Source organism: Branchiostoma lanceolatum, chromosome 1, assembly GCF_035083965.1.
Source record: "Branchiostoma lanceolatum isolate klBraLanc5 chromosome 1, klBraLanc5.hap2, whole genome shotgun sequence".
Classification (NCBI taxonomy): Eukaryota; Metazoa; Chordata; class Leptocardii; order Amphioxiformes; family Branchiostomatidae; genus Branchiostoma; species Branchiostoma lanceolatum.
The window spans coordinates 10984327-10996102 of NC_089722.1; the positions used below are offsets into that span (position 1 = coordinate 10984327).

General features: G+C 42.0%; 2 protein-coding genes across 2 annotated transcripts; one reads left to right on the forward strand and one right to left on the reverse strand.

Annotated features, from left to right (window-relative positions):
* Positions 1-598: 598 nt before the first annotated feature.
* Positions 599-5998, reverse strand: LOC136433690 (3-oxoacyl-[acyl-carrier-protein] reductase FabG-like). The gene is made up of 9 exons (XM_066426131.1): positions 5874-5998; positions 4966-5136; positions 4416-4508; positions 3927-4012; positions 3338-3431; positions 2838-2907; positions 2618-2654; positions 2076-2142; positions 599-1647 (listed from the first exon to the last, which is right to left on the reverse strand). The coding sequence occupies exons 1-9, from the start codon at positions 5886-5888 to the stop codon at positions 1489-1491; spliced, it is 792 nt and encodes a 263-aa protein (XP_066282228.1). The 5' UTR covers positions 5889-5998; the 3' UTR covers positions 599-1488.
* Positions 5999-6492: 494 nt separating this feature from the next.
* LOC136433681 (putative ammonium transporter sll1017) lies at positions 6493-11011 on the forward strand. Its single transcript, XM_066426118.1, has 7 exons — positions 6493-7288; positions 7811-8124; positions 8580-8718; positions 8971-9194; positions 9355-9496; positions 9850-10023; positions 10264-11011. The coding sequence occupies exons 1-7, from the start codon at positions 7054-7056 to the stop codon at positions 10623-10625; spliced, it is 1590 nt and encodes a 529-aa protein (XP_066282215.1). The 5' UTR covers positions 6493-7053; the 3' UTR covers positions 10626-11011.
* Positions 11012-11776: the final 765 nt, after the last annotated feature.

Here is an 11776-nt window from a genome sequence, read left to right on the forward strand (position 1 = left end):
CGAGCTCACCGTCAATTCAACCCTTGTTTGCCACCTTGTTTCTGGTGGTGACAAATCAGGCACATATCAAAATGACAAGTGGTAAGATAGCCGATCAAAGGGGTTTTCAAAGCAAACAGGAGACATTGGAAAAGAAACCAGGCAGAACTTTCAGTTTGTCAGAGTAAAATATAGCATTCTCTTCCGAAGTTCGGCTTACGTTTTTACTTTGGGATTACATTTCAGCACCAAGGATGGGGCTACCTACGACACTGTACATTACGTGTACTGTTGACAATTTAATAGGGCGCTTAGAGAGGGATTCGGTAGATTTGTCAGCAGTAACAAGAAGGTTAGAGAGATAAGTCTCATTGGTTGTGAGCAGCATTTTAAGCTAGAGGCATGGATAGGGACGGGACTAAGTTTCATGTCTTCAATGCTAGGATTGAAGTTTGACTCATCAAACTCACACATTGATTGACCTCTATGACAGAATGGGGAGGATAAGCCCATGAGATCCTATATATGTCTGGAATACAACACCGCATGAAGCTGAAAGGAGGCAGTGACAATGGCAGCATTCCGATAATGAATGGGAAAAACATGAAATCATCTGATGTTACTATTGACAAATACTTTATTACCTTATCATCTACCAGATCACTAGCATACATCTCCATGAGAAAATAGATGATGGGAAGATGCTAACCTACCTCACTTTTATTAGAAAAACATCGACTGTGGCAATTTGTAATTTACTACTCGAGTACAGATGCTTGATTTGAAGGGCAAATCAATAGTATGGTACTTTTATGCTATTCCCATGATTGTATTCTTTTTAGCAGTGTACAAAATCCTTTTATCTACTGCTTAACATTCTTAGAAAAAAAATTTCAGTTATCACATATACATTGTACCTAATGTCCACATGATAAAAAGGCCACTGAGTACTGCTCTGAGAACATGTCAATAGCATCGACCCTTAAGACCAAACTTACAGTAAGTGTGGTGGTGTCTATAGAAGAGATACCAACCAAACAGAAGTTGCTTTGGCACGTCAAAAACAAAGCCGAATTATACAAATTTTTTATCGTAATAGTAAATATCTGCATGCTTCTTCCACTTATGTTCTATCTTGTAATTTGAAAGCAGCAACAATGTTTCTTCTGATATTTTTTAAAAACTCCTTGAAATGTAATTCTTAAACAGGTGTGTGAATAGATACATATGGCAAGTACAGTACACACAATAGGACTGCATCACTAAGAAGTAGGAAAAGAGTAGAAGGATGGACAAATACGTGAACCAACAGGGCTATGAGGTGATGATACAACAAATACTGCTGGGAGACTCTTTGTGCAGTTTGCTGCTGTTAACCAGTGGGTACCATTGTCCATAGTTTACCGCTGGCACATTCTTCTTGCTTGCCAACGACCGATTAGTTAGCAAGCAAAAGTAAACTACCGAGGATAGTACCCAAGCTAGTTAACCAAAATACTCATAACAAGGCTAGCGTGGACACATGGCGTGTCTGCCTCCATCAACAGGAAGTGTCACCCCGGTGATGAACGATGCACTCGGAGACGCCAGAAACGCGATCGTTCGTGCCACCTCCTCTGGTTGTCCAGGACGGCCGAGAGCGTGTGTCATCTTTGTACGTTCAAGAAACTGTAGGAATAACAAGAAATCATGAGAGCTTGTATTAAACGTATACCTACAATGCATGTTTGTTTGTTTGTTAGCCAGCTTGCAATTAGTCTTTGGGCATTGACTTGCAAATAAATTTATTACCATATTATACTTCAAGTTCTCTCATCCACCAACCATTGGCAAGTTGGAGATATAATTTCACTGTAATAGTTATCTCTATTGTTCTGCCACTTGTCTGTCATTTCTCCTGAGAAAGATATCCTTTTTATAATTATCCAGTGCAAAAGAACTGTTTAAGTAATACACATGTACAAATCACATATATATATATATATATATATATATATATATATATATATATAGTTGATCACTATTAAATAATGGAGAAATAATAAATGGCACACACACACACACACACACACACACACACACACATACACACAAACCTTAGCATAAGCCTCTCCCTCAAGACCAGCCCCTCTTTTCTGAAGTTCAGTTACAACTACTCCAGGGCTGCAGGAAAACACACCAGCAACAACAAAAATATAGTCAATAACAATTGTAGCAGAAATGATCTAAACATTTTACCAGTGTGATGCCAAAACAAGTTTTCATTCAGAACTGTTGATACATGACGTATATGCGACGTATATGCGACACATTACAAATCATTTCTAGGTAAATGTGCAGACTTTTGGTAAGATCAATCATGTTTGATATTCAAACATAGGTTTTTGACAAATATTTGTTATTAGTTTCTCCCAATATACCCAGTTTCTCTCAAAATACCCAATGCAGAAATCATGAAAAATACCCATTGTCTGGCAATTAAATTGATTAGTCTAGATTGCGGCCTGATGTGCCCAAGGTCAACTCCCGTCCCTTTGCTTTCACATTTGTAGCTGCACAAGACAAAATATACTCGGCTTGTATGGACATGGATAGCATTTGTTTGAAGCTGTGTAGCAAAAGTAACACCAGTACTTACTTTACAGAATTGACTCTGACATTATCAGGAGCAAGTTCTGCAAAGAGAAGAAGAAATCTGAGACAAAATTGTACATCTGAAAACAACAGCTTATAACAACAGCGGATTGCCCAACTATTTGGAGCCTCTTGACAGGTATGTATGTAAATAGATTAGAAATGGTGAGAAATTCTGGAAACTACTTGGTAAGTGAAACAAAAGGCTTAACAAAGTTAATTACCTAATGCAAGGCTTGCTGTGAACTGGTCCACAGCACTCTTGGTCATGTTGTAGGCTATCAGACCTGGAAACTAAAGTAAACAGATATGAGGTTTATAGTTATAGGCTGTGGCATGGACAGTGAGCAGAAAATATTTACAAACTGTCCTCCAGTAATGATTCACAAATACATGTATCTTCTTTTGATATACTGGCATGATAAATATTGATGCAAATGTTTGCTATATAAACCACTGACCACCTATATATACACAGGAAATGTGCCCCAGAAATTTGATCAAACATTTTGCAAATGGCAAGGTGTACACTCACCAACCTTGTACCACTGCAAAAGTTTCTTTTCCCTACTCATCTACTTTTCTAGCCTTCCACTTATAAAAACAGTTGAATCATTCATGGCTTCACAGCTCTTCACTCTAGAGAAGTGATCTCCAGTGTCTGTGTAAAAGGCACTTTAGATACAGATTCGTGCTTGATTCCTAAGTCAAGTGGGACACTTACAGATCGTAGGCCATTAACACTGGAGACGTTGACGATGGAGCCTTGACTCTTTACAATGTGAGGAGCAGCAAGCTGAGTCAGAACAAACATGGACCTGCAAGCAGAATTACATGTGCAGGTATCACTACTGAACAAAATTACTGAAGAACGAATTAAACTAACAATGTTGCTGATCATATACATGTACATGTATTTCAAAAGGAATGTGGGTAAGGCATTACATTTGAAAAAAAGAAGAAGCTTGAAACAGAAGAGAAACTACATTTAGTATTGTGGCTATGAGAGTGGTGTTTCATTACAGAGTTCTACAGTCAAAGAAGCTCAGATAAATCCTGTCTACATCCCACATGAACCCAAATCTTACTTACTATCAGAAGGATTGAGGATTGGGCCTAGTAGTTGTCCTACATGTGCAATTACTGTAACAGCAGTACTTTTTAGTTTGGAGATCGCAACACATAACTACTTCTCCATCAAGAAACACATGATAAGCTAGAAATAATCCATGCTGTCATTTTACTGTATTTTGTCTTATCATTATATAAATGCAGAAAATGATACTTTAAAAAGTTGATGTAATTGACCCTACCTGACATTGACTTTGAAAATGTTATCAAACACCTCCAGATTGGTGTTTTGCAAGGTTCCCATATTCAAGATTCCTGCATTGTTCACCTAAGAAAACAAGAGATAGTTTTAGCAAGTCATTTTTCTGAAATTCAATTACGACTTTTTAACAAAATTAAAGTTTTTCACATTACAGTGTTCGAGTGGATAATGTTAGGTTTCATAGCAGAGATATGAAATTTGCAATGGCACATTCCATTTTAAGTTGGGGACAATTTTGGGATGACTAAAGAGAAAAAGCAACACTGAAAGATTTGTCGAAGAGAAATACAAAATCATCAAATTATATGGGAAGGTAGGGTGAGGCAGGCCTTATAGATGCGCTATGAAATATCTCCAGTCAAAAAGATGCCAGCCTCAGTCACAAAATACATGTACTAGCAAGTTCTCAAAGTAACTCAGAAGTCAGACTAATGCATTTGTGGTCACAGTTTCTGGCATGACATCTCACCAGGATATCTAGACGTCCGAACTGCTCTATAGTCTCAGCCACCAGGCGCTGTGCCACGGTCTCATCACAGATGTCACCTGTCACCAGGTGAGGCTACAGGTGCGAGAAACAATAAGGAAGACATGTTATCATGTTCTTACACCTACACAATATTGATAAACATTTTTATGATATCAATTCCGGGGGGGAGGCATGACAATGATTTATCTAGAAACCTGCTATTACAAACAGAATGAGTGCTGAACTACAAATGTATATCGTTACCGTAATACTTTGAATGCTGAAATGTTCTCAGTGGTTTTATGTTCGCGGTTTTCACAGCGACCGTTTCACCGCAAACTTGAAAACAACGCGAACATTTTTGTCTAATACTGTAGCAGTATGTGAATATTGCACTGCCGCGATCTTAAAACCACCGCGATCACTCCATTTTCCCCTTAGCGTGAAATAAAACCATGCGAACTTAAATGCACTTACACTATTCTTTTTGATAAACACACAAATGGTACCATGCACAACAAAGGTAAGTCTTTGATTGAGGCAACCTCACCTTGCTCTGTGTCTCCTTTTCACAGTCCCCTGCCACTGTCTCCAGATTTTGGGCATTTCTCCCCGTTAGTGTGAGTTGGGCTCCAAGGTTGGCGAACAGACGACTGGTAGCTGCTCCGATGCCAGAACTAGCTCCAGTGATGAGGGCCACCTTCCCAGCCAGGGACACCACCTAGCAGGTGGTAAACACATTACAGGTGCTGTGCATGCAATTTTAGATTGACCATGTAGGCAGGACAACCAGTTTGGGTCTTTCATAAAACATCAAAGGGACAAACAACTGAGTCTGTGACCTTCTAAATAACTCCAGAATGAGCTGAACAACATATTGTTTCATTTCATTTTCTTGCTTATTAACAAGACCAAAGAGCTCTCCAGGGAAATAATAATTAGTTCGACAGTTTGAATTATAAAGGTAAATAGTAATCCCTTAAAATTAAAGCTAAACAGTTTCTATTCGAGACAAAGGGACAACTTCTTGAAGAGTCCCTCCGGCACGGAATAAACTCACGGCACCAACTGTGACCATCTCTGAGCAAATTCAAGTCAAGACCCAAGAATGATATGGGCCCATATAACGTTAACTATCGAACGATGTACCTCCATATCCTAAACTGTTCCTGCTATATCCCACACTACGGTCTCATTACCCAACAGGGAAGTTAGTTACTGACCGGTAGTCAAGGTGAATACTCAATGTGAATATCATTGGACTATATCAACGTCAGCTGTCAAAAACTGGCGAGACAGTGGGGGGGGGGGGTTGTTGTCGTTGTTACTAGTATGTTGGAACGCCCCTTTGCATCAGTCGAAATATGTGTGTAATACTCTTTTCTGGTTGCAAACAAGCACTTAGTGCACTCACAGTAAACGAGCAAGAAATACAACGACATCGATATCAACATTTACCTGTTTAGACGCCATGTTGCCCTTCAAATGTTTCTTGAGCGAGACACATGCGCTGAAAACTAGATGTGACTTATGCTTTACCTTTGACCTTAAGTGGACTGGTCCATTATAGTTTAGGTGTGTGCTAAAATTTGTCCCGTTCATTAATGTAATACATGTATCTGGAAATGAATTGTCTCCTTCCTACACAGACGTGTAGTTGAATGATTGTGTAAAGACAAGTTTAAAGACTGCAAAGCAGCATGACTTCGTACTGCTCTAATGACACACAAGAACTGTTCATTCACCTTAGCATGTAAATTGGACACCCCTTCGAATTAACTGCGTTGCAGAAATATCATCTAAAGTAGTTTTCTGAATGATTGTGTCAAACAAACGACATCGTTTTTTTAGTGTCGAATTAACTTAGCGATTCGAATACATCACGGTTATTTTGTCGCGAAGGTTGGAAGAATAGACGAGTAAAACACACGACGTTAGTGTAAGGCCAAAATTGGACTCTATAGCCACATGAGGACACATGCGACCCAACCCAATGATGGATGACTACCATAACGGTCCTCTTCAGATTGAAGTACGAACCAACATCAAGACCCAAGTAGATTTTGAGAGGAGGGCTCGCAGTTGGGAGGTCAACTTGTCGGAAAAACGAGACCGGTCTTCTACTTCAAAGCTACAGGTGGATTCCGTTCACCTGAGATGACCTCGCCCACATGTGACCTCGAGTTGTTCCTTTAACCTCATGTGACCGCGTTTCCATGGATTCGGAAATCGGAATTCTATGGATTCGAATTTTCCTAACTTAGGAGATTCTACTTTGCGCCTATGATAGGGGTGGTTAGTAACATTTGTTTTTCTTAGTGTCCGTCGTTAGAGTTTATTTCGCAATTCCCTTTTCTTCAAACCTCTGTTTGATACATCTACAAACTTTAAACAAGAGCCTATTCTTTTGTTTCCATATTCTAGAGAAAAACGCATTCGTTTATCATAAACATGGTATCAACAACCCCCGGAGAGCTTGCTGAATGGACTAACCATGAATAACATCGAAAATTCGTTGTTGTTTCAAACGTCCAGACATCATGGAGAACCCCGGTTGATCTTTCAACATCTGTAGCCGGGTCACAGTGTACCGTAATTTGTTGTTCTGACTGGAAAATATTGATAAATTCCCACAAACATGTCGACTACGCCACCCACAACCACACCGGACCCTACGGCCGTCGCTTTAGCCGCTCTGGATTCACGAGTGACCACCTTGGAGACTGTCCACCCGCTTAGCTTGGACACTCTGCTCCTGATTCTATCAGGATGTCTGATCATGACCATGCAGGCCGGCTTTGCTATGTTGGAAATCGGTTCCATCAAGGTCCGCAACGTCAACCACATCCTACTCAACAACGTTATGGATGTTTGTGAGTCTAATTCTTCTATCTAAATGTCCTTTGATTTCAGATGCTGTTTACAAATCATATGAAACGTATGCATTCTTTTCCAACTGAACGTCATAATGTCCGTGTGCGGCCTGGGAAATAAATATGAATTTGACCTAATTCAGTTGTTTTCACGGGGTTCAAGGTCCACACAGTTATCTTGATTAGACGTAGATGTCCCTGAGTGTGGTCTTTGCCATGGTCGACGCACAGATTCAGACCAATTTTACGACCTTGCACTCTTGGGCCCCGTTCATGATTGAAAATGTAAACCGGTTCGAACCGTTTCAGCAATGTAAACCGTTTTACTTGTGAACATGAACGCTCCGGAACCGTTTCGAACCGGTTTACTCTGAACCTCCTCGCGAGGTAGTCTAGAACGGTTCAGAGTAAACCGGATTCGCGAAATTGTAATCATGAACGGGGCCTTGGATTGTTAGGGGCAAACTGATGCGGTCTATAGCTAATAATCTCACTAAAATTTTGCCCTTTCCCCTCCTTCAGGCGTTGGTTCTGCTGCATACTTCTTCTGTGGTTACGCAGTGTCATTCGGTCCCACCAGCAGCCAGTTTCTGGGAGGCGACCACTACGCCCTCAGAAATTTCGAGTCGGACGACGCCCTAACGTGGGTCTTCTTCCAATACTCGTTCGCTGCTACGGCAACCGCCATCGTGTCGGGGGCCATGGTCGGGCGGACACACCTTATCGCTTACATGTCCTACGCCTTCGTCATCACCGGCTTGATCTACCCTACCGTGGTACACTGGGCCTGGTCAGGGGAGGGCTGGCTCAACTGCGAGACAGGATACGCCTATCAGGTGATCAAAAACAACCTTGCACGTTCTTATGACTCGCAAGGGATTTTTTTTGACTAAGATGCAATCAATACTAGCTGACGTCTTGTAGTATGTACGTACATGCATAGATATGGTCATTTAATCCACTTAAAATCTTGTGGACGTGTCGTGGTACAAAATACTGTCCACACATTGCTTCCTTTTTTACCTATACATTGCTCACTCGAGCCCTAACCCGCATTGACAATGCCACACACAAGGCGAAACTAGTCTGCGTTTGGGCTGGGAATTTTGCAGCTACAGCGTCTTTTCCGAAGATGTGGTGAGTGAGTGTGTACGGTTGACTTGAGGTTGTCCACTACTACATTTGTATTTGCCTATAAATCTATATGTGTTATACGTCAGTCTACTTTTACGTAATGCCTCACTATAGCTACAGATATGACTGTTTTAAATATGCTACTTACTCTGCCCAGGATTTTGCCGGGAGCGGAGTGGTACATCTGTGCGGGGGTACTGCGGCCCTGATGGGAGCCATCGTGTTGGGCCGGAGGAAGATCGTGAAGGAAGACGAGGAGTCTATTCCGCCGTCCGCGCCCGCTCTAGTCACTCTTGGTAAAGATAAACAGTATCATAGTGCTGTTGTACATTTGTTTATCATTCATGGCAGTTTGGATCATTCTAAACACCTAGTCCGGTGGGTTACTCCAGCGCTGATGACATGACTTGTGATGGATGTTCATTTCAGCACTAAGGACATGACAGGGAGTGGGATGTTATAGGCATCTATTTTTCTGTTGGGACGGGAGAATCAGATTAGAGATTCGAGTTGAACTGAATGACACGCATCACATACTCTTGTTACAGGGTTCTTCATCCTGCTAGTGGGGTTTTTCGCCTTCAACGGCAGCTCCCAAGGCGCCATGTCGTCTGATGGCGACTCCGGAGCCGTGGCCCGCGCCGTCATGAACACCGGGCTGTCCTGCAGCGCGGGCGGCATCGTGTCCATCCTGGTGGTGCGCTACGTAATGAAGGAGGAGGACAGCTACTCTACACTGTGCCTCACTGTGAATGGATGTCTGGGGGGCACGGTAGGAACAAGAACAGCTGGGTTTACAATCTGATCCATCCATCGACATTCCTCTCGTTGGGTCTTATCAACTCTTTGTGAATATCGTCTTCGCATAACGTTAACTTGTCACTTTTTCGTTACTATTTCAAGATCAACTATAATAATGCAATCCCTGTCAGGTATCTATCTGTGCATCGGCCAACGTGTCCACCACATACGGCGCCCTTCTGATCGGCGCAACCGGCGCACTGGCCTGCCTAGGGTGGTCGGATGGTCTGAAGAGGTGGACGCCAGTACAGGACCCGGTGGACGCAACGGCTGGTATGGTCTTGTTTGAGACGACAATGTCAGCTTTATGATTTCTTGTGATAAAAAAAGAAAAGGGAACTAAACGTTTTTCCTACCTTTTTATCGTAGCAGTAGTTCTAGACATTTGGCATGGTTTGATAAATGCTTCCAAAAAAAAAAAAGAAGCCAAACCCCAAAACCCTTAGATTGTATTCCGTAGCAGTTCTTGAAATAGTCACTTGTTCCACTTGTCACCATTGTTAACTTGAACTGTTTGCATATTTTTTCTCTACATTGTTTCATATTGCAATTAGTCCTCGGGAAAGAACTTGCAAGTAAAACTCACTTTAAGATAATCCGTCTTTCTCCATCTCTCTCTCTCTTAGTCCACGCCGCCTCTGGACTGTGGGGTTTGATCTGCGTTTGTTTCATGGATAAAGACAACGGTATTTTCTACACCAGTGACCAGCCCACGGCTTGGTACCATCTGGGAGAAAACATGCTCGGTGCGGTCGCCATCGTCGCCTACACCGTGGCTACGACCGGGATCCTTTTCAAAGGTATGCAAAGCGACGAGCTGGTAGGATTTGTTGGCCAAGTAAAAGGCAACGGCTACAAGTATTTCTTGATAATCCCCTGGCGTGATACATAATTAGGGGTTTTGCCCAGTATTTTATAGAAGAAGTATTTTTTAGAAGAGTCGACGTTATTTGTAACGTTACAGCTATAGTCAGAGAGACGCGTTGAAATATATCCAACATATCTCATGAGTCCTTCCTGATTCATTCTTTCACTGTCAGGACTAGACCTGATAGGAATCCTCCGTTCTGAAGAGGAGGTTGAAGAGCATCACCAGGCCGAGGAGGAGGTCAAGGAGGAGATAAAGAGGCGGGCCAGCATGATGCCGTCGTCCCGCCGCCTGAGCTTCATGCCATCACTGGGGTCCCGTTCCTCCCACATCACCCCATCCATCAAGGTGTTGCCAGAAGAGTCTCTGAGTCCGAAGTCAGAGGCAGCGCTCCCCGTTCCTGCACCCCAGACTGGTGGTCAAGCATCAAGTGACCAAGCACCAAGTGACCAAGCACAAAGTGGTCAAGCAATGTCAGCAGAGATGCCTAACTTGCGCAGGTTACCGCCGATAACCGACCACGAGCAGGTGTAACACCTGCACTTAAGGAAGAGCTTTGAATTGTGAAATTACATCGTATCTTTGCGGCTACTAACCTCACAGTTCCTGCATACAAAAGTAGATGGAGTGACAAGTGGGAAATTCATTCTGATATTTTTCCGTATTTGCATCGTCGCTGAAACCAAGTCACGCTTACACGCGCAAGCCATATCTGTTAATGTTGAGATATTCACGCGCTTTTTTAATCATACCTGTATGTGTCCAGGCAATCGACTGCTAAAGCTATGAAAGGCCTTTTTTTTCTAATATGTTTATTGACCTAGATAATCAACTCAAGGTTGCCTTTCCATCTCACCTAATGTTAGATATGTATCTACAAGCTTGCCTCAAATAAAGCCCATTGCACATTTCCCACTGAATCTGATGAGCGTGTGCTTTCCACTACTAAGGTACCTGGGTCAGAAAGTAACTGTATTTGTGAAATACAATCGTCTTGTTTGTCCAGAAACAGAACTGTAAAGACGAGTCTATTTTGTAAATTGTTAACGTTGTCAGTTCGGTAGAGCGGTTAAAGAACTGTTGACCCAGTATGGCTGTAATCTTATATGGCAGCTGTCACGAACAGATCAATAATAAATGATTCAGAGCTAAAATCTATACAGGCCAGGGCGGGTGATGATGCACAGAGCTTTAGTTCTGCCACAGGACAACAACGTATTAATACACTTAATTTTTGTTTAGCCATTTTAAAGAAGTATTAGACATTACTATATCGCATAGTTTTGACAATGTACTGGCAATCTAGATGCATCAAGTAATCCAGTGCCTAAGGTATTTTTTATCTAATACGACATTGTTTGACAGCTATTTCTCTATTTTGGCGTTATGAAATTGTTTACCATACACAAACACAACATCCAGAATGGCACGTACTTCTGACGCGGGCCCACCGTCAAACAACTGCATGTATGCTAGGTGAGCGTTACCTTGTCATATGACTAAATTCTATCCCTAACCATGCACATAATTAGGTCATCTACGTGTCATGAAGATTGATATGTATGGCATTGTTCCTGCTCAATGAAATGACAGTAGACTCTACCGTTGGTTGGACATAAGGTTAGTACGCGCATACGGGTTCTTACATTTCACAAATACAAAGAGCGCAAAAAGATGACAAACGT

Bases quoted from the DNA above. Each gene is read 5' to 3' on its own strand.
- LOC136433690 (XM_066426131.1), bottom strand. The intron at 2,655-2,837 runs GTAATTAACTTT...TTCTCTTTGCAG, and splicing joins CACAGCAAGCCTTGCATTAG to AACTTGCTCCTGATAATGTC. The intron at 2,143-2,617 runs GTAAGTACTGGT...GTTTTCCTGCAG, and splicing joins GTCAGAGTCAATTCTGTAAA to CCCTGGAGTAGTTGTAACTG.
- LOC136433681 (XM_066426118.1), top strand. From the start codon at position 7,054: ATGTCGACTACGCCACCCACAACCACACCGGACCCTACGGCCGTCGCT. The intron at 8,125-8,579 runs GTGATCAAAAAC...TACTCTGCCCAG, and splicing joins AGACAGGATACGCCTATCAG to GATTTTGCCGGGAGCGGAGT. The intron at 9,195-9,354 runs GTAGGAACAAGA...AATCCCTGTCAG, and splicing joins ATGGATGTCTGGGGGGCACG to GTATCTATCTGTGCATCGGC.